This window comes from Etheostoma spectabile, chromosome 3, assembly GCF_008692095.1.
Source record: "Etheostoma spectabile isolate EspeVRDwgs_2016 chromosome 3, UIUC_Espe_1.0, whole genome shotgun sequence".
NCBI lineage: Eukaryota > Metazoa > Chordata > Actinopteri > Perciformes > Percidae > Etheostoma > Etheostoma spectabile.
The window spans coordinates 31617073-31643840 of record NC_045735.1 but is presented as its reverse complement, the minus strand read 5'-3'; the positions used below and the strand labels follow the sequence as shown (position 1 = coordinate 31643840).

The window sequence follows — 26768 nt, the reverse complement described above, 5'->3', positions numbered from 1 at the left end:
CAGACAGAGGGTGTATTCAGACTAAAAGAATGAGAAAAAGAATGTTGTTTTAAACATTAAAGCATGGAAACATGTTCTAGTAGAAAATCCAAAATATAAAAGTGTATATGAACCTGAAACTGATCATGATATGGGACCTTTAAGAACTCTCTGTGGTTATTCTGGCTCTGTGCTCTGTTACTATGAGTCTACATTAAAGACTGATTACATATTAAATTGATTAAATACTGTATACTGAATATAAATTAAATTTTCAAATGATTTAACCTGTTTATAAACAGAGCCAATGCCAAGGTACCCGCAGATAAACTGCTGGCAAACACGAGGAACAAGAGCAGGTATGAGGCAGGAAGCACGCGAGTGAAGCACCAGCATTCTACACAGTAAAGCCTGCTGCTCTGAATCCTCAAAGAAAGGAGAGAGAGCAAACAACAGAGGCAGTAGACAGAAGTGAAGTTCAAGAAGCTTCGGCCTCTGTCTGCATTTACAGCAGCTGAATGCTCCCCAGCAGGTTTGACTGGACCAGGCCTCTGCTCGGGGAATGCTCAGCCCTTCAGGCAGCGTAAAGCCACCTACACATGATCCATGGTAAAAGTGCTCTGCACTGGCCGCTCCAATGTGTTCCTATGAGGGAGAGCGGTGCCACCCAACTCAAAGTTCAAATTATTATCAACTTTGACCTAGTTGCCACTGACCTTCCAAGGCGCAACCAATTCCAGACCGTTCCTGCTTATGCATTGCCTCTGGTATCTTCATTATGTTGTTTTTAATCAATTATTTAATTTAAAATAATAATTTCAATCATTGTTATATTTTTTGGACAAGGACACCAGTCATTCATTTTAAAAAAGCAGCGGGCCCTTAGTATCTCTTATCTTAACTTTGAAGGTCTCCAATCACTTAATGCTGAAAATTATCAATGGACAGGGTTTTGAAAATAGCTGATAAAAATGTGTTGTCCCATCTAGCTCCACTTGAGCCAGTAAATGTCTTACTTGTTGGTTCAGGGTGAAAATGTCTCCTTCTTTCCTAAGACTTCCTAATGCTTTTTTTAGAACATCCTGCTCATACTGGTCATAGCTCAAAGAATTGGTGCATCCGGTCTGTCTGCTTCTAAACCTGAATTCCTTCTTACTGTGTTCATGTTTGTGTGGAACACTCCTGGCACCAGCTTCAGGTGGATTGACACAGTGCTGCAGTTTACTGGGAACCGCCATCATGCTGCTTTGTCCAACCCAATCCTGCTTATTTTACAGGAATATTCCAGTTTGTTACAATGAGACTAATATTTACATTCTATTATTTCTATTAGTTATGATAACACTGTCCTCACAAAAGTAATTGCTTTTCTTTTCTAGAATGCTCTGGTAGCTCACCTGGTTGAGTGTATGTGTGTCCTATGGACATAGACTCAGTCCTTATCCTAGTGGCTGCGAGTTTGATTTGAACCCGCAGCAGTTTGCAACATGTCATTCTCCTTCTTTCTCTCTCTCATCACTTTCCTGTCTTCAGCTGTCCTGTCAATTAAAAGGCCTAAAAGAAAAATGGCTCCCTGGTAGTTCACCTGGTTGAGCATGTACCCCACGTGCTAAGGCTCAGTCCTTACCGCAGTGGTCTGATTCCAACCCGCGGCCCTTTACTTTGTCCAAACAAAAAACCATGGTAATTTAATGAGGCTGGTAAAGTTTGAACATTCACTAGTCATTTGGCAGGTGGACCAAAAGGTTTTTGTGCCCTGTCTATTAATAGATCATGACAAACAAATGCTAGCTGCAGGCTATTATTATTGCTGAAAAGAATGATTCTATCATATTTAATATCCGTACCGAACTCAGTAAAGTATCAAAATGGCACTTATACTGCAGCATTTCAAACCATGTGTGCTAATCGGATGGCCACATTGATGAATCATGCATACGACTAAGGAGCTGATGGGATAACACTGGAATAGCACCTGGAACAATTTCATGTAAAAATTGATTGATAGATTGATACACAGCTCTATACATCATTGCTTTATCGGGAATACAAAACAGTCAGCTGCTGTTGGCATTGGGAATTATGCGAGCTGGCAGATGCAGTCGGGAATGAATGATGGCCTTTCTGTTGGCCTTTCTGTTGGCTCTCCTTTATCTAAACCAATAGTCGAGCTGCTGAAATCTGTTAAAGTGGACAAAGAGACACAGACAGGCCTGCTGTTTAACACACACACAAATCAGCGGCAGAGATAGGCTCATGAAGTTAAAAAGGAGGGAATGGTGGGGTGGGGTGGTGTGTGTGTGTGTGTGTGTGTGTGTGTGTGTGTGTGTGTGTGTGTGTGTGTGTGTGTGTGTGTGTGTGTGTGTGTGTGTGTTGTTTGACCCAACCCTACCTATACACGTAAACAAAGGTCCCGCCGCTGTGCACTTCCTGTTTAGACCATGGAAATGGAAATCATTATAGCAGCTCCACACAATAACACGTTATCCTCTTATCTGAGAGACAAACAGCCAGAGTGGAGAAAAGAAAGAACTTCTACACTCAGTTCTGCTTCCGTCTCCTGTAAGGAGAAGAACAACATGGGCTACAGCGAGCCACTCCCTGCTTCCCAGAGCAGATTCATTCAATTGTGATGAATGGGGGGGGGGTGTCACTTTCAGTCGGATAGTGTCACAAGGACCCTTGAACCAAAGCCAATAGAGGCAAACAAACAGAGCCCTCTGATGCTGCCAGGCAGCAGGCCCTACAGGAGGACTCTCAGCTACTGTTACTGCGGGGATAGTCCACACTCTACATGGCTTTAAGACTGTTTCAATACCTTCAAAAAGGAAAAACTAGGTTCCTCTATAGTAACACTAATATTAATCAATTGATCAAATAGAAAATTGTTTCCACTTTTTCCAGAGATCAGAGAGAAACTACTTGTTTAGTCTAGCCATTAGTCCAAAACCCAAAGATAATAGTGTACAATAATATAAAGCAGCATAAACACTCACATTCATTTTCAATAATTAACTAGGCTAATCATTTCTGCACTTGTCTATATGGTTCAGTAACTATTAGTAAGTTTTGAGTGCACATTAGATGGAATTATGATAACTGCTGAAAAGGAAATAGTACCTGTAGCAGCAACCAAGGCTGCAGCAGATGACTGAACATACAAGTCATACTGAGTTAGTATTTTTGTAATAAATGTTAGCCTAGAATGTGAATTTATAAAACCAGACTATTCTCTCAATTCAGTCTTGAAGCTTTCTTTCCAAACCAATATAAGTCACAAATAGTAAGCAGGACATCCTGACTTTACTGACAACAGCTTGTCAATAAAGCTACCCAAATGCTGCATCCCTGACAATCTGGGACACTGTTGTTTCTGCTGCTGAGTACTGGCATCGATCCCCGGTCCTCAATATATAATTAAACCTGCCTGTCAAAAGAGGTTTCTGGAACTAGGCTCTAAAACAATTGTGAGAAAACGTTGAACATTTTAGATTGAAAGAAACTCAACCAAGATATCAACACAAGAGCGCCACTCATGGCAAAGAGAGCGGAACAGTGAGCTTTATCGGTTTGTACTTAGAAAGCGGACAGGCTGCTTACATGTCTGGCCTCTCTGCGCAGCCCCTCGGTGTTCCTCAGCCAGCAGCGGCTCAGCTCGCTCAACTCCAGGATGGGCTGCACCTTCAGCCTCACCGTGTCTCCCGACTGGCGGATCATCTCCACTATCTCGTCCCGGCTCTTGTTCTCCACATTCCGTCCATTTATCTCCACCAGCCTGTCGCCCGGCACCAGCCCCAGCGCAAGGTCCTTGGTGCCGGCACCAGGCTCAGCAAAGTGGACCACGCGCCGGTACACGCCTCCATCGGGGCTGCGGTCCAGCATAGTGGTGCGACGCAAAGAAAATCCAAAGTCGCCGGTGTTGCGGCGTTGCAGCTCCAACTCGCGGATCTCGGGCGCACTCGGCGCAACCACGGGCGGCAGCTGCAGCTGTGCAGGGAAGGTCTTGTGGACCACTTCGGGGATGCAGACTTTCTTGGTGTCCGATGCCGCTTCAGGCTGCTGCTTCAGGCTGTGCTTGCGGAGCATGCTGAACACTTTACTCTCCACCTGCGGGGATGGGGCAGCAGAGTTCTGGCCGGAGGGGGTGGAGCCCTCTGAAGGGCTCTCCTCTTTACTCCTCTGGGAAAAGGAGAAGCGTTTCATCATCTGACCCATCTGCGAGGAGTTGGTCTTGGCAAGTGTACCGAAGTGAGCCACGCGATCCCGTACTGAGCTGCGATGTCCATCCTGTCCTCCCCCGCCATCACTCTTCAGGTCGTCAGTGGAGCTGGCGGCGCTCAGCTGCTCGTCCAGAACCATGCTGCTACGGTTGCTCAAGCCGTCCGACTCGATGTCCGTGAGGGTGAGCTCGTTGCTGCTGGCCACTTTGATGGGGATGGGGTTGGAGATCTCCAGTTTGTTCTTGGACTCACGCTTGGCCTCCCTCTTCAGGTTGAAGAAGCCTCGCCGCATGCTCATCTCCTCCAGGCTGCGCAGCTCTGCCGGAGACATCCTCTCCTTCTTATCCTTCTTCTCCTTCCTACTCCCGTCCCTCTCCTTGTCCTTTTTCATCAAGTTAAACATGGTGACACACTAGACGCTACGTTTCCGTCCACCGTGTCTCTATTTTCCCTTCAGAGCAGGCGATCCAGTTCACAGGGCCCTTTGTTGTGACCGACAGGGACGAATCCCCTGCGGAAAGAGACAGGAAGAACAAACTGGGTCAAACTTCATTCTTCATAAATATTAAAAGGTGCTCTAAGAGATGTCACGTTTTTTTAGGTTAGGACATTTGTTGTCACGTACAGGGTTAGTGCACGGAAGGGAGGGAGAGGGGACGGGATGAGGAGGAGAGAGAGGCAAGCTAGTCTTGTTGTGTTTGAAAATACGTTGAACGTCAACAAGAAGTAACGTCACCCTCCATCGCCTAGAGTACCTTTAATGAAAAAATTCTACTGACTTCACATGACGCTGAGTATCTCATTATAAAGCTAAATCTATAATATGAAAGTCTACATTAAACTATTTTCAAATAGAAATCAAAAACCTCATTGTTATTGATATGATAATATTGTGGGATAACAGTTACTTTTGGCATTTTCAAAAAAAATATTTTAATCAGAAACAATAATTTAGTACATGATGATTCATTATCCACTCAACTGAAACATGTAAGTCAAGACATTGTGTCTCTTGACTGCAATGCCATCTTCATTTAAAAAGAAAACATTTAAGCTTTATATCATAATAATAGACACACCCAATTGCAGCTATCTAGTTTCATCCACAAAAAATATCTACAATCATTTTAGAATGATTTATTTGTTGTAGTCATTTATCAAGATAATGGTGAGCAATATGGATTAAATAATTTATCGTTGTTCCACCTATTATAAATAATGCAATATGAACATGTTAGTATTCATGATAATATGGATAACATTTTGCTAATCTAGTGAATTAAAGATCTTATAGATAAATGTACTTCTTCGCATTTATGCAAAAATGTGGCCTAATGTACCCAGAGGCAATAAACTAGACTAGCTACCGTTGTATAAAATATAGGGAATTATCCATAAGGTTCAACAAATAAATAGGGGTGTAAATCATATGTTTTATTACAATACCATATTACATTTATTCTTTAGACAGCAATACAATATTTGCTGGTAAGTCTGTCACCATATGATTTTGATTTGATTCATTTCAGGGGCCTGCAATTGGTGTGAAACAATATCATAAACCCATTTAACAGAGTTACATTAATAGCAACTCACAAAAAGCAACAAAAAAATGATTTTACAATTGTATTACTAAGCTCTTCCAGACATTTAAATTAAAAACAAACTATTATTTTTTAATAAAAAGCATACATTTGAAGTGGGAATCTAAAATAAAGGGGCAGACAAAATGTATTGTTAAAACGCTAAAAACAGGTAGGCATAGATATTTTCACTTTGCATCGATAATGTTGGAGAATGGATCATTGAATCGATACATCGATCTGGATCATATGTATACCCCTACAAATGAAGCCTATACTGTCCCATAGTATTGTTATATGAATCTCATCGCTATATCAAGCAAGCAATGGAAAAAGTCTTTGGTTCCAACTTCTCAAATGTGAGGGTTATGGTGCTGTTTTCTATTTGATATATTTGTAAACTGTAGGTTTTGCTTTTGGATGTTTTTTTAGCTAAATTAAACTACTTAAAAGACCTCACCATGGTTTCTTTTTCCAAAAGGGTTTTATATTTAAAACTATAATAGATATCTTACTCAGAAAGGAAATTAGTTGAAATGAAATGTCAGTATAATATCAGTATTATGACAATGTATTGGCCAGTTTTAGTTATACAAATGTTTAAATGGGCAATAACTACTGGCATAAGTGGCAAGCGTATTAGGGTATAAAATATCCAACTTACCACGAGCCTCTGGGTATTGTATGTTTTGCACACTTTCAAATTTTGCAAGACAATAAAACAACATCAGAAGTCTCACAGCATGTAACTGTCCACATGTGTAGATTGCCCTGTTAAAGCCAGACCTCCATCACTCTTACACATTACAGAGGCCCATTGGAGGAGCTTGGCAGGACCAAAACACATTCCTGGTCTTATTTTTAACTGAGTCTCTCCAAACCCTCAAAAATCAGGAACTCCTCCTGCCACAAACTGACACAAGCCAACAGGCAGATATTAAGCGTCAGCCTGCTTCTCATTAGCTGCAGAGTGACGCTCTCCACAGGGCAGCCCAGGCTGGAGTCCCAAACAAACAACCGCCTCCTACTTTAATTATAGAACAGGTAATATTGGCCATGGAGCTGTCCGTACTCCCAGCTAGAAGGTGTCACAGTTCAGCCCAGCAAGCACAACACACCGATGATAATAACATAGTAAAAGCACAGTGCTCTGGTAGCTAAAACAAGACAACCTAGTGCCTTACAATCAAGTTGACATTTTAAATATAACGTTAGTGCTGCCTAACGGATTATCTACAAACCAGTTTGCTAGAACACCAAATAGTTTCCTAAAAAGGTCTTCTTAGGCCATTAATTCATCTTTAAAAAAAAATAATAACCAGGGCCACCGTGAATGGACAGCTTTTGTATCAACATTAGCATCACGTTCAGTCTACAATGACCAGGGTTAGGGAACAGTAAGGGTCTCTTTCATGCTCTCTGCTGTTTATCTTCTTGGCTGCTGAGGGTAAAACGATGGGAACATCTGGCAAACTAACTAAAGTAGCTACACAAAGCAACATGTATTAGCCCCACTATGCGTTCAATGTGAAGTCAGGGGACAATAAGCATGACACCGCTAAAATAGGTGTAGCTTGTGGGCTACATTAGCTAGCTGAGCTACCGTTTCGTAGGTGGGGGTAACGTTACCTAATAACAAATATTTTGCGTTTTTCTTCCACCGCAGACAAAAAAGCTCCAAAAACAAAAGCCAACAATTTTTCATAAACATTTTGTTTAACTCTCCAGCGAGCCATTTACCTAGCTAAATAGCCCAATTGTCTCAAGCCATAGCCTTAGTTCTTTGCCCTCATTTTTGGTGAAGCAAATCCTGGAACAACACATTCGGATCCTGTGAAAATGATTCAGTCAGCCGGACCGCCTTGCTTGCTTTCTGTCTCAACAGCGCTGCCTTCAAAAAAAAAAAAAGTGCCCCCTCACTCTCATATCACATGTTTATTTGAAGAAGAAATACTCACTGTTCTCCAGTAACGTTACAGCAAATGGAGCACCGCTGGTGTTACTGGCTGGGTGCAGCTCGTCTCGTAGGATACAGAAGCCGCAGACTGGCTTTTAGCTAACGTTACCATAGCTGGCTGCTCCCAGTCCTGCTCTGAAGGGTCAGTACAGCAGCTAAAGGTAGTCAAACAGCGGCCCCTGTTGGACATACACTGGAGCCACAGCCTGGCTGTTGGGAGACCAACACAGCAAAAGCCATGCTAGTGCTCCATACACAACAGCAGGAGTCTTTTACGTTTTTTTAAGCCACAGGACCCTTAACTGAAAGATAGACGGATCAGGGATCACCTATAATATATCATATAAAATGAAGTTGCATATTAAACTGGGCCTGTAATAACGTGTAGGCCTTTATACATACCGTACATACCTTTATTGCATAGGATGAGCTATTCAAAGATCCTAATAACTGTTGGCATGATTTTATAAATCATGTTTTAATGTTAAACATGTGTCACAGTAAATGTTTAGGATGAACTGTATATCTGTGGCTGGTTACCTTAGTAACTACCTTACCCGTAGGCCAGTAAGCAGTGGGGATTTATATTTGCTAACAATGTTTTGGATTCACTTTTTTTTATTAACCATAATTTGGAGGCCCCCCTGCAATGACCCTAAGGAAGATCTCTGCAGTACAGTTTATGGAAGTCTATATCAATATTTTTTCACAAATAGGCCAATTCATCTTTAATATTACAATTGTGCATTCATATTAATGTATATTGTCAGACTTGTTTTAATTTTTGAAATAAACTTTCAAAAAATATATATATATTCTACATAATTTGGCTGTCCCCCTGCACTAACTTTAAGAGTATTGTGGATTGTTGCTCTATCCCATGAAATATTATTTAATAAACTGATGGAAATAACGCAAAAAATACTATAAAATATACTTTATGTAGAACGTTTTTGGAATTGATAATGTGTCAATCACTTTATTTTGAAACATTATTTAACAAAATTTACGTAAATAAAAATAAAAGAAGTAATACAGACTATTCTCAAACAGTTCCCCAAACTCATTCGTATCCCACACAAAAACAGAAAGGAGTTTTCAACCAAAATATCTAAGCCAGTGGTTCCCAAATTGGGGTATACTAAATATAATTAAAAAAGGTAACAATTATTTTATCTATAATTCCATCCATAAGTAAACAATGACAGAATGCATGCCTTTTCTGTCAGGGGTTTCATACACTTTCTGTAATAAAAAATCTAAAAGCAAAATCTTATCAGATGGGGGACCTTGGGACTAAATCTTGTCAGATGGGGGTCTGACATCTAATTTTCTAAGTTTTAGTTTAGGGGTCCTTGACACAAACAAAGTTTGGCAACCACTGATCTTAGTTCCTCGAGATTTGTGGTGTGAGTACAGTAGCCATATGTTCAGAAATAGACTTCAGCTCAAATTCCTCTGAATGAGAGTTGACACAACAAACACTGTTACTTTGGTCCACACAGAAACATCTAAACAACTCCCGGATGGATTAAGATCAAGGACTGTGCAGCTATTCATGGTCCCCAGAGGATAAATCCTACTGATTTTTGTAATCCTCTGAATTTTCCTGCAGCTCCATCAGCAGGTAAATATTTTACCAGCATGTATTTTTGCTTTTAATAACTCTACTTCTACCAGATGGGTTGGCACAAACTGTTGTTTCTTAGATGTTGTACCCTAATGACTTTGGTGACCCCTGACTTTCCCTCTAGCACCACCAGGACATGGACATGCTTTGAGCATAAGGTTGAGCTATTAATTGGCTTATCATAGCGTTTGATATTTGGCATAGGCATAGATTAGGCATAGGGGGATATGCCCCCCCCCCAATATGTAGATGAGGTAGATTTGTCCCCACTCAAAAACAAAAAAGAAAGACAACCCACTCCCCCCAAAAGGTAGAAAATAAACATTCAGGCGTCTCAAAATTGAAGGAAAACTAGAACTGTGACTACTTGTGTTTTACTTTTCGGAGGGTTAAAGAACACAACACAAAGTGAGAAATAATGATGGATTTCAGCTTTGAAGCTTCTGGCTTTAACAAGGTCTCGTTCTCTAACAGATTTGTTGTCGAGAGGTACATGATTCCTAAAAAGAAAAACATCTTAGAAGATGTGATGTTTTGAACAATAATTAAGTTCTCTTACATAAAGACGTTTGCACCATAAATAGCATAACAATTCACCAGAATAAAGTGTTTGACTCTCAATATTTTATGGTGGAGACCCGGACGCCCCCCCCCCCCCCCCTTCTACCAGGTGAGCTACCCAGGCTCCCAAATGTCAATTTTTCTTATTCTTTGCTTTAATACCTGCAAGATGATTGATATTACCATCAGCCTCAGTTTCTAGGGAGCGAATGTTAGCATGCTACCACACTATAGCAAGATTTGTTAGCATTTAGCTCAAAGCCCGCTGTGCCTCAGTAGCAAGGTAGACTACATTCTGACAGGCTACAGTGAATTTGTTGACCATCTATATTGATAGATAAAAATCTAGAAATCAAGGAAAAGTTGAAAAAGAAGAAATGTTAATTTGCTTGCCTTTTATGTAGTCATGTTCCAGCAGGTAAGAATTCCTCACACAAACCACATCACACTATACTTTAATTTGAATGTTTCACAAAAATTAAACAATGATCACAGTATTCATTTTTTGAGACTTCATTATACAGAACGTCTTCGGAATTCTTCGTCTTATTAATTCAACCAGAATTTCCTTAATTCCTGAACTGACTGGACTTGGTAATCCTTCTTGGAGTTTTCCTTTAAAAAACAATGTTTTCAGAATATGTATAGCATATAATAATATAAAAAACGATTATTTGTAGCATGAATACACATGAGGTAAATAAACAGCATCCACTAATTAACAGTCTCCCTTAAATGCCATAAGTAATCGATTAGGACGGATTCATGAATAAATGCAAGCGTTTTTTTCTGTTGTAAGATAATCCAGAGCAGCCGGTGGTGCCGGGTCTCTACACCATCACAGAGGTCAGACTGATGTCTCCAGCGATCTCCAGCGTGGTGATGTGTTGGAAGTGAGGGAAACGATGCTTATAGATGTGCTGCTGAATCCCATTGGCCACGATCCTGAAGCACTGTTTCTCACAACAGATAGTCAGCTGAAAGAAAAGGGAGAACATTTTCCAATCACATCTTTGAAAGAGCGTCCCTGAACTCGTCATGGTGTCTTTTTTGATACTACCACTAGGAGTACCAAGGTCCCACACATTGGGGTTTTAACCCTCCTGTTGTCATTTAACCCGTATCAAAAGTTCCAGAAATCCTGGTTTCTTTCAAGCAAATTGCCCAAAAATAACAAGAACAGACCCATACTACAATTTGATTGAATTTTGGATGTTTTATAAACATTTAAAAAATGAATAAAACAGTAACCTGACTGGGAAAATGAGGTAGTGTAGTGGCAATCGGACCACAAAATAATGCCACTGTAGGGAATTTGAAAACATTTCCAACGCTTGCTGGTGCAAATAATAAAGTTTGCCATCATGTCAAAGTTTACCTTTTATTTTATAAACGCATTTAAAAACACCTACAAAAAGACTGACCGTGAAAGATTAAAAATGAGCAGACTAGATCTAAAAACATCGCTTGCACACTGCTGAGGTTGAAAAACCGTGTGGCTTCCCAGATCCTAATTCCTCCATCCCCCTTACCTGTAATTTCCTTTCTAACCTCTGATTAGCACACATACACACAGGTGCGCAGGCGACGTAGTGGACAAACCATACACACAATCCTACCACACACACATGGCTATACACGCACACAGCAGAATTGGCTACAACAGGTCGTCTATAATTTCCTATAAATAAGGTTTATTGATCATGAATTCCCAAAAAGTGTAAAAGCAGCCCATGGGTTGATAGGTAGACATGTCAGAATCACAATCAGAAAAGGATTTATTGCCACAATAAGTAGGCTTATGTGGAATTTGCCAGGGTGAAAGGTGCTTACATAAACAAACATATTAAACATTAATATTAAATAAACAAATACAGAAAAAAGCAAATATACATATAAAACAACTGTTGCATAAGAAAAAAGGCTGAATGGGTTGAGTTCAACATTTCCAAAGATATATATAGGGTGTTGTCTGGCTTAAGTCTGGAAAGCAGCGTGCCACAAAAGACATGAATCTCTCCTACTGAAACTTGGACTACTGATGCAAGATTGTGATGGTTTGGGTGTTTTGCTTTGTTTTTGTTCCTCCTTATTCGTTAATTTGGTTCCATCTTGTCTCCTTGTGCTTGTATCCTACTTGTCTCCCTTGTCTTGTGTTGTTTTTGTCTTAAGTTTCCCCTTGAGTGTCTGGATGTTCTGTTTCCTGTTTTATTTTGAGGGCTGGGCCTCTGTCTTGTCCTGTCTTTAGTTTTACTTCCTTTTCGTTTTCCTGCTCATGTGATTACCTGATGTCACCTGTTTTCCAGCCCTCTTGCCACCTACCTCTCGTTATCTCGTTACCCTGTGTATTTAGTGTCTGTGCTTCCCTCGTATCTTGTCAGATTGTCTTGTGACTGTGTGTGTTAGCGAGTGTTGTTTGCTGTTCCTGTTGGTGTTTCTGCATTTTTTTCCCTGAGGTTTTTCTGTGAGTTTCTTTCCCCTTGTTCCTTGTTTTAGCTTTCTCTTTAGACTTCTTTTTGTATTTTTGACCTTTTGGATTTGGGACTTTTTTTCCCTTCTGTCATTTGTGTTTGGATTTGTGATCCTAATGCAGGTTGGACTCCTTCTGTTAATAAATCTGTTCCAAACTCTCTCCTGGCCCCGTCGCATTTGTGCCGATCACTAGTGATTCAATTTCAATTCAATTCAATTTTATTTATAGTATCAATTCATAACGAGTTGTCTCAAGACACTTTACAGATAGACCACACTCCAGAATTTACAAGGACCCAATAGTTCTAGTAGTCTCCTCCAGAGCAAGCAACAGTGCAGTGTTCCCCATCCACCTGGTCAGTGTGTGCAGTCAGTGAAGTGTTTGCAGTGTTACCGTGAAAGGCTTCCCCTGGTGGAAGGGCATCCCACCGGCACGCTCCTCGGCGCCCCACTGGTCCCCCTGCTTGGTGTTCCGAACCACAACGTTCTCGTTGAAACGTGGGTTGTAATGCAGAGCGATGCCAGAGGGATGGCTCAGATTCACACTGAACCTGAGAGGAAACACAGAGTTGTATAATGTCTTCACTGGTTTTGCAGGAGTATATGTATGTAGTAATATGTATGATTTGCCTGATGAGCTGCGGTGTATCTGAGGCACTAGTATATGTAGTTTTCTATAGCAATATCTGTCTATACTTCAAAATACTTCATAACAATAGTGCTTAAATCATATGATTTAACATTGTATATAGATTAGTCTTGCCCATTAATTTGCAGAATTGCCCACAATGGCCAGATACACCCAGAGGTGTTGAAAAGGGAGAACAACTACAGTATATAGTAAATATCTGGCAAATACTACATTTAAGAAATTTGAATCCTCTTGTAGTATATATTGTCATATTGGCCAACTCTGGCCTCACACACGTCTTATAAACTGCACACATAGAAAAAGAACTGGTTAGGCCTGCACAATTAATCGTTAAAAAATCGCGATCTGGATTGATCCTGTTCACGATTTAATTTTTAAATAACTTTTTTCAATTTTACGAGCCGACAGCATCACAAACACTACTGCTTTCTTCCGTGAGTTTTAAACATAGACTGTATAAAATAGGTTTTAAAGTGCTCCCAAGCGCTGCAATGCTTTCCCTTCTCTTCATTGAAGCCTCTGTTTACAGGCTTGTGGTGATGCGCAATGTGCTATAGGTGCCAAAAAAATCTGTTTGGTACTGACAATTTGTTTTGTTTTATCGTGGTCAAAAAAATCGTAGCAGAGAATTATGATATCAATTCTAAGCTAAAAAATCGTGTTTCATATTTTTCCCTGAATCGTGCCGGCCTAGAACTGGTTAATTTTCATTACATATCTGCCAAGACAGAAATGTAAGTTTGAGTTTCCTTCTCTGGGCAGCAACTGGAATGATGATTATAAAACTGTTTCAGTAAAATTTGGAAAACTGGCAAAACTAGTTATTGGAATGAGGAAACACACAGCAAGTGAACTAACCCTGACACAGAAACACTGAAAGGAAAGCAGAGTTCATACACCAAGTCAGTCACGGCATGAGAAGGGTAAACCAGATCCTGACAATATGCATTATGTATTCCATGATACAGTAAGTCTGCTGTGGTCTGGGAGTTCTGTAAATAATAAGGATATAGTCTGAGGCAATTTCATATCGTGCCTCCTCAGTTTGGCCTTATGCCCTTCAAAAAATGATGTGCCCTGCTCCAGCTGTTTTCACAGTTTTCTCCTCTGCTTCTTTCCTGTCAATACACTTTAGCCTCTTTTGTTGAGACAAAGACAGAATTACAAGAAATATGCATATTTATTTTTTTTGGGTCAGATTCTTAAACATTTTATGAATCTCAATTATTGCGGTGCTGGAGCAGCGTGCACACAAGCCTTATTTTCACTCCTGCAGTTTGCCTTAAATGAATGGAAGACACCATTAAATTCTCATAAACTCTCTGGTTGAAATTGTCGAGTTGAGTAAAGAAACTAGGGTAGTAATTGGTAAGCTGTGAGGTGTGGAGGAGTGACAGACTGTGGCTGCACATATTTGGCGTATAGGTAAAAGTGTGGCCTGGGGCTACATAGTCAAACAGTTTAAAACTGCAAGAACTCAACTAGTCTACACACACAATCCTCAGTGGGATGATGTCTTTTCATTTCTACAAGGTTGGTTTTAAAGATCCAGCAACAATAAGTAATCAAGTCATACCTTGTGGCTCTGGGGTTAACAGTCCCCTGAATAGTGATGGTCCTGCCAGGTTTCAGTCCACCGCTGATGACGCTGTGGTATGGAACAGCCTGTACAGAGACCCGATGGGAAAATGAATGAATTAGACAAACACACTTATTATCCATTCTAGTTAAATTAACAACGAGGATCATTCATTTACAGATCAAAGATGAAGAAACTGACAGTGGTGCAATGTCCTGTTATTTGTCCATGGTTAGTTCATGTTAGTTCTGTGTTTTGTTTTCCTAGTTCCATCCTTGTGTATGTTTCCTGCTTTAGTTTCCTGTTTTATTTTGTAGTCTCTATTTCTCCTGTGTCATGTCTTGTTGATTTCCTGCCTTTGTGATTGTTTGCCCTGCCCTGATGTGTTCCACCTGTTCTTCTTCCCTTGTCACCACCCTCGTTACCTCGTGTATTTAGTCTCTGTGCGTCCTTTGTCTGTTGTCAGAGTATTGCTTGTTACTCCCTACGTCTCTCCTTTCCTTGGGTTTCTGATTCCCTTCTCTCCAGCTTTCGGATTGTTTTGGAACTCCTTTTGCCTGCCTGCCTGCCTCAGGACTCCCTTTGTTGTAAGCTGTTATATTTAAAAAAAAATTTAATCTTCCACTGCCTTCACGCCTTAGCACTTTTCGGTCCAAGTCTGCATCCCTAGACGTAACACTACCAGTATGCTTCTTCAGAATTGCTAGGCAGATGGTCAAATATTTTCAGAATCTCTCCTTTTTGTAACTTTCTGAAACTGGCGTTCCCCAATTTACACCGGCTTCACACTTTGGTCAGATGTGCAGAGGTGAGACAGGAGCCAGGGCTTATATCTATCTAGCTCTGTTTTCTTTTTTCTTTTTTTTTTTACTAGGGTTGCCTACTAACAATTATTTTCATTGTCGATTAATCCGTTGATTATGATAATAATCAACAAATAATTAATGAATAGCACCAAACAGTTTTGACCATTGATGGCACTATTACATGTAAGCGTGCAAAAGCATGTGGTTGTTCACAATCATGTGCAATCGAGAAAGACCATGGCATACAGGAGGAAGCAAATAACTTCCCCCTCAACTCAGTTTACAAGAAACTCAAGACCTTTACTATGTCTTAACATACAGGTTTTGTCTGACAATTTCTGTAACTTTCTGAAACCAACATTCATTTACACCCACTTCCCACTCCGGTCAGCTGTGCTGGGGTGAGACAGGAGCCAGGGTTTAAATCTCTCTAGCTCTCTTTCTTCACTCCTGACGCTACGGCTGCAATTTACAATTATTATCATTGTTGGTTAATCTGTCGATAGTTTTCTCGCTTAATTTTTGAAGCTCTACTTGATAAAACTACTTCTGTCATTTTCCATGTAAACAACTACAAATGCTTTCAAGCTGAGACTGTCTGAAAGTGGTGTATTTATGCACCATTATCTCCCCTCTCAAATGAAAGGCTTTTCACTACACCTTCCAATGGGGCCCACCCAAACCATATGCCCTGTGTTGTGTTCTGTGTACCTGCCCTTGGGTTCTTTAGGAGTGTCCCAAAGCTGATATCTCTGTTGACACATAGAACCAAACTTAGCTAGCTGACAAGCCAACATAGATTAGTGGTATGTTTAACATTTTAGGATTAATCATCTACCACAGTAGTAAAATTCCATTCACCTCTACTGTATTGGAATGGAGGAAATACAGACACAGAATGCTCTAAATCTGTACAAATAAAACCAAAACTATTTGCATGGCCACTTTAACTTAAGCAATTAGGTTTTTGCTGCCCCAGAGCAGCTCTGTAAAATGTCCGCGGAACTGTAACTTCACCCTGCCTGATACTCACAGGCATTGCTGGAGGAAATCCAGTATGCGAGGGGAATCCAGGCTGAGATGGGAATCCAGGCTGAGATGGGAATCCAGGCTGAGATGGGAATCCAGGCTGAGTTGGAAATCCAGGCTGAGATGGGAATCCAGGCTGAGATGGGAATCCAGGTTGCGGGGGAAACCCTGGATAAGAAGGGAAGCCAGCCTGGGTGGGATAGGCTACTTGAGCGGCAAATGCAGGCTGTGCAGGAAATGCCTGCTGTCCAGGAATTTGAAGACAAAAGGAAACAACTTCAATCTCATTTCCCCTTTTGTTATGCTGTTCATGTCCTCTCTACATGTTGATTCATTTAGTAGGTTTGTGATTATTTGTAATGAGAGTATTGACATAAATAAAACACCATTAATGCCTTATAGTGGCAGCATCCTCACCATAGGGTTCTGGAAGGCAATGGAGGAAATTTCTACTTTCCCGCCCACTGAGATGGTGTCCACCTGGTGAAATGGGATACGGTGTCTGTACTCCATAAAGTGGCAGCCATTGACGTTCAGCTGGGGAGAAAATATGGAACTTTATTTGGGTGTCATTTCTGAGCAAAGAAAGATATTTCTTCCTGCACGTAAATAAGATCTTTCTAGAAATAATTACAACCTGAAAAGAGTGTATGTTTTTTACTCCATCCAGTTACCATCTCTGATTGCTTCCCCAAATAATCCCATGAGCAACCGGATTGAAGACTGCAACTCAGAAAAAGGGGCCGAAATTGTGGCTGATTGTCAAACTCTCCGATTGAGCGAAGAATAAGTGCAAGCAAATTTGAGAGTTTATTATGTTTTCTGTTTATTTTAAATTATTCTTTGAATGGTCATTTCTGTACAAAAGATAATTTTGTGTACTGCACTTCATAAAGATCTGTTGTGCACTCACAGATGAGAAACACACAGGATTTGTAAATGTAGTTAAATCTCGGACAAAACTAAAGCCGCTTTCACACAAGCACTGCCATTCTGTAATTATCTAGACATTACCTGGAGGAGCTGTATGTGGGAATGCAAATGTCCAAACCAGTCAGATCGGATCGTGCAGCTCCCAATCACAAAATCCGAGTTCCCTCAGATAGAGCCGAGAGTGTGTTGGGCTTTTCAGACCAAAAGCGGCAACGCAGCCACTGCGCTCTGAAACCCTGAAATTTTTTCCAAGGCTTTTGCCAGGGGCGGATTTAGTCATTTTGAGGCCTAAGGCAAACACAGGCATGGGGCCCTCCACAACCCTTGTTCTCACCCTTTTCAATCCTTTTTTTTTTCATTGTATAGGAGCCAAAACCTGCTTATCTTTTCTCCATTTTTCATTTGCATGTAATTGTTACTGCTTGTAAATCTGCGCCCCTCTTGATTTCTTGGAAAAAACTCTGTCCCTGACTTGTTGTGGTCCCCACTATTGAGCAGCGCTCTCTGTCTGACAGCTGTTTTGGCCAGAGCGCTGGATCATCTTCAATCATAACACATTGATTAGGGTGACTGCTACTCTTCATCAGTGTTAGCATTGCTGGCGCAAGCACCGCGGCTTCTTGATGCTCTTTAGTAACGTTAATGTTAGTGTTGTCAGTAGCCGTCGTGAAAAAGGTTGATACCTTTGGAAGTTTTGCTAAAAACTTTCTGCTTTCTTCCCGCTTCTTCCTTTTTTCAGAACTACTTTGGTAGCTTCGCTTCATTTTTCAACTGTCTGTAGCCTCGCTTACAGCACGCGCTGAGCCGTTTGTTCACAAACACACGCAGATGCGCAGTAGGATAATGGAATAGTCCAATGTAGTGGGGACTGGGGGGAGTTTCTCATCATGAATTAAACAGTCGGATAGCACTTTAGCGTATCAATGTTTAGAGATATAATGAATTGGTGAAAGTAAGACAACAAATCGTAACCATAAGTTTATGAGGCGTTTTACGGGGCCCTTGGTAGCTTGGGGCCTAAGGCAATTGCCTACCTTTGCCTAATGGTAAGTTCGCCTCTGGCTTTTGCTGCCCAACAACAGTGTTTCAAACTGAATGAACCTTGAGCACAGTCCGCTGTAGATGCACTAACTTTGGCTAGCGAGCGTTTGGTCTAAAAGGCCCTAGAGAATTCACAGTAAACAAGTGGCTGTTGTGATGATATTTACTGCCAATCACAACACCAGGAGGGAAACAAATATCCGAGGGTGAAGAAGAAGGGCGATTTACATACATGCTTAAACCGTCAGATGCATTTAAGCATCACCAAGAGACTTTATGACCAAATTACAAACGGCTCTGTAACGCAGTGTAATGGCACCCTGTCTGTTGCACGCTCTACCAGGCGCCACCCCTGGTCTAAACCAGAGTGTTTCCAGTGAGAACCCGTCTGATACAGACATCTCCTGTTGTGTGCTACATGTGTGAAATGGGAACTACGGACAATGTACGGACCCGTTGCCATGGACATTCACAGGCCAGAGTTTGTATGTGAAAACGGCTTTAGTGGATCATTTTCATTTCCAACAGTTTTGACCCTTCTGACCTGGTAGGAGTCCCGTGTGACTGTGACGGTGAGGCTGAAGTTAGAGCCAGCAGGAAACGGCGAGTTTTGCTTCCTCTCTTCGGGCCCCCAGTTGCCATTCTGTAAGGAGTTGATAACAACATAACCGGGGTGGCTGTCATATCGTGGGTTTATGTGGACAGCGATGTCCGCATTGGTCCTGGAACCACACTGTAAATTCACATGGAACCTGGAAAAAAGCAGAAGTCCTCATTTAATGGTCTACAAGAAATTATCACTATTAAACTGTTTTATTATAAGAATTTTTGTGTAAATGGCCAAAATATGGTTAGTTATTTTTTGTTTTATGTTGCAAGCTACCCTAATAGTAAATAGAACCAAAAATAATGATACTATGGAGTAGAGCCCGACTGATATATCGGCGGGCCGATATTAGGCATTTCCCCAACTATCGTTCTCAGCATTTTTTTTTCAATATTCATTTATCTGAATCATTTGAATATTTAATAAAAACAAACGATCAATCATTTGAGTATTGGCGTTGCATAGTTTGTCCACCAGAGGGCGCTCTACAACAGCCCTATTGGCAACACTGATTCTTTTTTTGTAATTGTGTTTTTGATGAAAGGGTTTTAGGTTTGTATTTTTATACATTTCATTTATGTAAATGTAAATGTGCTGTATTTATATAGCGCTTTTCCAGTCTTAACAACTGCTCAAAGCGCTTTTACATCTACAGGAAACATTCACCATTCACACACATTCATACACTGTGGCCGAGGCTGCCGTACAAGGTGCCACCTGCTCATCAGATAAACATTCACACACATCACACTCAGATGTGCAGCACCGGGGGCAACTTGGGGTTCAGTGTCTTGCCCAAGGACACTTCGACAATGACTGCAGTGGTGGGGATCGAACCACCAACCTTCCGATTGGCAGGCAACCGCTCTACCACTGAGCCACTTTTATCAGAAATTTAATATATTTTGATGTTCCTCTGTTGTGACAATAAAACAAATTATTATCATATTATTTTAGTGAGAACTCATAAATAACTACAAATAACTAATGTTAGGGAAATCTGTTCATGTTTTGTTTTGGAGCAATGTTAAGATGAGTGGATCCCTGATATTTTGGATCTCATGGTCTTGATAAAGAGGCAATGAGTTCAGATTGTCTTCTCAACAGCTTTCCAAATGTTGGAGGATGAAGCAAATAACTCTCTCTTAAACTCAGTTTACAAGAAACTCAACGCCTTTAACATGTCTTTACATTCATTCTTTTGAAAATCCCAATGAAATAAAAATTATTACCAAGGGTGCTATGACCAAAAGTCAATATCGGCATGTAGATGTCCTCAGGCCTGGACCCTTGCTGATTGTGGGAAATTTCAAGCAGATTGGACAATGTACACTGTAGTTACGGCCACTTTCTTGTTGATCACTAAATACTCAAAATGGCCACCACGCTCACACCGTTTGACAAAAAGTTTTTCTTTTAATACATTTTCATCTTTAAGGTGTTGAGATGGTAAAGACCAAATTTGAAGTCCATTGGATTAAATCTCTAGGAGGAGTTTGGGGGGCCACTAGGGGGTGCTATGAATTTGAGCCAATACGTGTATATGTCGTCAGGCTTGGTCTCTTACAAATCCTGAAAGGTTTCGAGCCATACGAACAATGTACACTCAAGTTACACCCACTTTTGATGGTGAATTGCACAAAATGGCCGCCCTGCCATAGTCATGCCATATTACTTATAGTTTTTCTTTAATTAACTTTTCATCTTTAACGTCTTAAGATGGCACAAACCAAATTTGAAGTTGATTGGATGAAATCTCTAGAAGGAGTTTATTAAAGTACGACATGTGGAAATGGCCAAAATCGCAGCAATTTCAAACTTTCAATTCTAAATGGTGGACTTCCTGTTGGGTTTATTGTATTGCTCCAATAAGCTTTGTACGGTTTGACATGTTACATATGTGTACCAAGATTTGTTAGTCCATGTTAAACGAACTGCAGGGGTTCCATTTTTTTTTTTACTTTGTAAGGGGCGCTAGCGAGCCATTTTTGTGCGCCTATTCCCGAAACACTTAAAATAGGTAAATTTTACTCTGACTTGAAGCAACCGCCAATTTTGGGTGAGTTTTTGAGTATGGTAAGCCCTTTAAAAGGCAATTCATTTGCTGGAAGAAAGGAAAGGAAGGATTCCTTCAGTTTCAATAGGGCCTTCGCCACAGTCGGCGCTCGGACCAGGAGTACAGGAAAGAATCAGAACGGAATCATTTTATCAAATTAAGGAAACCACAAACACAGCATTTCAGGAAACAAAAATAAAAGTTATTGTTCTGAAAAATTAATGTGTTTTGGTTGTTTGTTTTGATTAAAATATTTTATAAGATGTTAAATTTTGTACTTTACTGCAACCATATATAAGGACTAAGAGCTGAAGGATAAAAGATGAGAAAAGCAGTCTGACCTATCGACTCCAGGCAGGACTCGTCCACTGATGTTGATGGACTTCCCCTCCTGCAGACCACCGTGGATTGATCCAGTGAAGGGGATTATCTACAAAGAACAGGACTTTACAGGTTAATGGCTGGGTTTCATTCTAACTGCAAACTTGTTACTGCTAGCATAAAGCCGCTTGAGGCAATTTTGGGATTTGCGACCGATGCTTTAACTTTTGGGATAAAATGGATAAACATGGTTCCTACTGTACATATCTTAGGTTAAGTTAACATCAACCACAGAATGTTGGTAAACAAAGTAAAAAATGAAAATAAATGTGATTCCTGGTAACGTAGCACATTAGGACAGTTGTGGCATGCTCTTGCTTCTAGATGGCCAGGATACTGCTGGTTCTAGACCACGTGGCAAGCAACCTGGTTCCTAATTGCTTCACAATTTTATGTAATCTCTTTACCTTTTTTACATACTTTTGTTTTATTACCATGTGCTGTGTCATTAGCCTTATACATTTCACTGTTGTATCATTATTACTTCTACTATCTACAGTGTACAAATGTTATATTTACTTGGGTGACTATGGGGCGACATAATCGTTTCTAATCTGTGTTTATATTTCACTCCTCCCATTGGACTCAACTATACACTCAGGACCAGCTGCTAGCAGTGGAGAAACCCACATGACACAGATACAGGTAATGACTCTGAGTTGGGGCATCTTGGTTAGAGCTGCCCAGGAGAGCTGGGATTGGTTGAGGAAATACAAACAAGCGAGGAGTGAGACTAACATCGAGTTGTGGCCGATGTCACTAGTGGTAGGAAGGGTGAAACTGCTGTAGAGGAAAACCTTTTTGGCACCAGAAATATAACCTATCAAGGGCCCAACTTTGGGTTTATCATGGGGGAGGGAGATTGTGTATTAAAAACACCGACAAAAACATTTTGAAAAAAAAAAATAGAGGGAAAAAACACTAAAAGAGAATGGAATGTTAAAAGACAACAAATGTTGGAAAAGGTGCCAAAACCGTCGGTAAAAACTCAAAAAAGGCAACTAAACTCTGCAGAAAGCAACAAAAATGTCAGAATAAGCAACAAAAAACATTGAAAAAGTGACAAAATCATTAATAAAGCCATATATTATGCTATGTGGGCCTAGCTTTCCTAATAATGAATACATAATTTTCAGCATCTTAGTTATACATACTAATTACTTAAATAAAATATACTTTGTCTGACATAAGTGTTTGCTTAATATGGTCAGCCACTGTGGTACATGCCGGTCCCCTGGTGGAACTGGCCGCTCAACACACCAAGCGTTTGACGGCAGGTGGAAGGTAACGTTAGTATAAGTCATTCAAAATGGCTTTATGTCAAATAAGAAATAATGGCATGCCATAGGCTGCGTATGCCTGGTTAATTTTTGAAGTTAAGTTTAATATGATGACATGTGTGATCACATTCTATTAAACATGCCAAAAGTAATTTTATTTTTCGTTTATTATGGTGTAAAGTAGCCATACATTTTATTGCCCTAACGTTGTTGGCTTTAAATCTCAGTTATGGAATAATGTTGGTCAGACTGTTAGCTATAGCTGTAATATTAATTTAGGCTTAGGGTACGTTGTTTATGATGATATATAAAATGATTTAGCATCACTCATATCCCAGAAACAGAACGAACGAGAGAAAGGTGTAATGTTACATGCTTTTCAAATGGTTAACTTATTTCTGGTATTGATTAGTCAGACTGGCTATGGTGGCATGCATAAACATACAAATATATGTCTATATACAGTCTATATTGGTGATATGGGCATAAAGTAATCCCCTGGCGCCACATGCAGCTCACAACAGCAGCATTTGCCGGTGGCTGATGGCATATCCCACTATGGAAACTGATCCTTGGCGGCACTGGCCGGCGGCCGCTCACTACACCAACCGGCCACGGTGCCTGGAGGCCCGCAGGGGCGTCAGACTGGGGGGGGAAAGGAGACGGAGCACCCAGAAAAAAAAAGGGCCCAGAAATGTGTGCTACGCCCCTGATGGCATGCTGCTGTGGTAAGTTAATATATCCGTGGAATAATCCACTATGGCAGTGAAGGCAACAATTGCCATGTTAGCTCATGATGCTCTGAGACTTCAGTCCCAAAATGGCGACAGGAAGGATGCATATCTCACTAGCCTGACGCAGTAGACTACGTAAGTGGTAGATGTGATAGACAAAGGGTTCATCCAATTACAGGTATTATTTTGAAAGTGCTTGGCCTTGACACACTTCAGTCTGCGAACAAACCATCGGTTAGTACAACCAGACACCCTTTTCTTTTTCAATTCAAATTTTATTGAAGAATATGGACATGCAGTAGAAAAGAACATCTTCTGTACATGTTAAAAGTCTATGTTCTAAAAGAGCCAGGGGGTTACTAAAGAAAAAGAAGTACAAACAGACACCTGAAGCCAAAATGACACTTTGTGTGAGGCAAAGCTGCTGTTTCCTTCTCTCCGTTAAGGCAGCAGTCTATAGACTCGTTATTTAGACTACAAAATACAAAAATGTGTTAATAAGTAGCCTACCCTGGGAAACAAACAAAAAAAGTTTATTACTAAGCTATTCTAATTGTTTATATAGGTATTGTATCGAATTTAAGAGCAGACGTAAATGCATAAAAAGGCCCTGAAAGTTGTCGACATTTTGACAATCACCCAGAGTTTTAACGGCTGTTTCCTGCAGCCAGCCGATAACAGGACAGCGGAGCTGACACAGCCCGAGCAGAGCAGCGCCTTCACACATCATCACATCGCCTCCTCACGAACGTCAAGACAAGTTTGAATCACTTACTGGGTTATAAAAAGGTGTCTGCTGCTGGTTGTAGGCCATGTTGTCCGAAACTGAATTGCGCAGGTTTGCTGAGCGGCGGAATGAGCGCAGCGGACTCTAATGGAAAATGGGAGACTTTTACAAGGAGCGCTTTTTTTAATGCACAGTTAGGTTTCGATTTCCCCACAGTGGGCGGTGTTTAAGAAACTACACTTCCAGCAACGCAGCTAAAAACAAGAGAACCGCTACACACAGGCTGCACTGATTGAGTCAACGTGTTATCTTTTGGTAAAACAGCATCTCATCAAGTTAAGTCGGTCGACTTCATAACAGCTTGAAGGGTTGTGCTTCCGTTTCCTCATTCCTCATTATTTCCTGTGGCTTCATCCTCATGTCTGGCTCTGCCTGCTTCTACTTTGCTGGAGCCTTTCAGATAACTGGTGCTTGTTGAGGCTCAGTGGTAGAATGTAACCAAGTACATGTAATCCAGTACTGTACTGAAGTAGGCTACAAATGTCGAGGTACTTGTACTTTACTTGAGTCTTTTCTTTCCATGCCACTTTCTACTTCTACTCCGCATTTCAGAGAGAAATATTGTACTTTTTACTCCACTACATTCATCTGACAGCTTTAGTTACAAGTTACTTTACACATAATAACAATAATAAATAATAATTAATACATTTAATTTGTATAGTGCTTTTCAAGGACCCAAATTTGCTTTCCAGGGCAAGGTTGAAATCATAACAAGGCTGAACAAAACAAGACAAATTAAACAAAACCAGATTTAGGCACAGATGAAAAGGGCCCCTCCCTTTGGAGTGTGGCTACAGTTAGGCGGAGGTAAAGAGGCGGGACTGGAAGATGGTGAGGGACTCAGAGTCACAGATCTCTTGGGGGAGGGAGTTCCAGAGCCTGGGAGCTGCACTGGAGAAGGCTTTGTCCCCGAAACTGTGGAGGTTGGACTTGTAGATGGAGAGAAGACCGGCTGAGGTAGATCTGAGGGACCGTGAGGGGGGGTATGGAGAGAGGAGGTCAGTGAGGTATGAGGGGGCCAGATGGTGGAGGTCTTTGAATGTGAGGACCAGGATTTTGTAGGTGATCCGGTGGGAGATGGGGACCCAGTGGAGTTGTTTTAGGACTGCAGTGATGTGATGCCAGGATTTGGAGCGGGGGGGGTGAGGACCAGTTGGAGTCGCTTGATGTAGGCAGAGCTGATGCGGAGGGGAAGAAACACATGTAGTTTATAAAATCTGATAAAATAAAAATCTATATAACTGCCTAGTCCAGCTGGATGATTAGACCATTAAACACAACTGTTTGGATCCTTTACACTTTCTAAAATGGGAGGAGTTTTCTGCATTGACCACTATAATACTTTAAGTACATTTTCCTGATAATACTTCTACTTAAGTAACATTTTCAACGCAGGACTTTTACTTGTAAAGGAATATTTTTACAGTGTGGTATTAGTACTTTTACTTAAGTAAAGGATCTGAATACTTCTTCCAAGACTGCTGTTGGTCCATCTTTGTGAAAAACGTAATTCTCAGTGTTTCTCTGGAGTTACTGTGTCTATTAGCCGAGACAACTGTCCCAGTCCCAGTCGTCCACAATGAGTCATTCCAGATGTAAAGCTTTAATGGACCATACAAACTTCAGTGGCGGTAGTAGTTGTGTCACCTTATACTCAATCTCACAGTGTCATGATGTTCCTTGCATTCACACTTTAATTTAAAGGCAGGTCTTCTCATCAGTTCTAGGAAATCTCAGCAACTATCCCAGTGGTTTTCAAAGTGGGGTCCGGGGACCCACAGGGGATCCTTAAGTAGGGTGCAGGGGGTCCCCGGCAAAAAGGGCAATCATTTCTAATCACTATTATTACATTCATAAGTAACACGACGACTGATGAATGTAAGGCTGTTTTGGTCATGGGTTTCATACACTGTGATGAAAACATGGAAAAGCATAAATCCTATCAGATGGGGGTCCGTGGCCTAATTTATTTCAGTTTGGGGTTCTTAACATGAAAAGGTTTGGGAACCTTCTGAACTAGCCATACTGTTAATGGCTCTGATGCTGCGTTTTTCTTACATTGCATCATATTTATTTCCTATGTGGGCTGTTGGTTTGAAAACAGGCGTCAGGTGTTTTACATAGATTGAAATCTCCAGATATGGTGGCACAGAGTGTGTGCCACATGTAGGCTGAGTCCTTGGCAGTGGTCCGGGTTTGAATCCAATCTGCGGCCCTTTGCTGCATGTCGCCTGAGCCAGGGCTTGGAAACAAGAGGGTGTATAACCGTGGTGCAGAATGTGGTGCAGAATGTGGTGCAACAGTTCTAGGGAACCGGAGCTCAGCTACACACCTTTTCTACAGTACAGCTGTCACTTTGCATAGATGTGTAATGAGCAGCTTGTTGACTGCATTATATGTAAATGTACTTCCCATGGATGCATTGCTCCGGTGCCCTAACAGCAGCTTCATACTGTATAATACTTCATAAAAATGTGC

The 26768-nt window shown here is 41.0% G+C and overlaps 2 protein-coding genes across 7 annotated transcripts in view; both read right to left on the bottom strand.

Moving 5' to 3' along the window:
• LOC116675997 (unconventional myosin-XVIIIa) overlaps positions 1–7924 on the bottom strand; it is a 157055-nt gene extending 149131 nt beyond the window's left edge. For all 4 annotated transcript variants that reach the window (XM_032507448.1, XM_032507449.1, XM_032507461.1 and 1 more), the window contains exons 1-2: positions 7741–7924; positions 3580–4710 (exon numbers count right to left, since the gene is read on the bottom strand). In XM_032507448.1, coding sequence (XP_032363339.1) covers positions 3580–4602 — 1023 coding nt within the window. In that variant the 5' untranslated portion in view covers positions 4603–4710; positions 7741–7924. The remainder of the gene's footprint in view (positions 1–3579; positions 4711–7740) is intronic.
• Positions 7925–10319: 2395 nt separating this feature from the next.
• On the bottom strand, positions 10320–24548 carry LOC116676455 (galectin-9). Of its 3 annotated transcripts, none has more exons than XM_032507543.1 (8): positions 24276–24548; positions 21447–21535; positions 18987–19194; positions 16883–17005; positions 16473–16709; positions 14631–14719; positions 12797–12953; positions 10320–10907 (listed from the first exon to the last, which is right to left on the bottom strand). In XM_032507543.1, exons 1-8 carry the CDS (start codon positions 24312–24314, stop codon positions 10761–10763), a joined length of 1089 nt encoding a protein of 362 aa, XP_032363434.1. In that variant the 5' UTR covers positions 24315–24548; the 3' UTR covers positions 10320–10760. The 3 variants fall into 3 exon arrangements, with proteins under 3 accessions (XP_032363434.1, XP_032363433.1, XP_032363435.1); XM_032507542.1 differs by having other exon boundaries at positions 16473–16712; positions 16886–17005; XM_032507544.1 differs by having other exon boundaries at positions 16886–17005.
• Positions 24549–26768: the final 2220 nt, after the last annotated feature.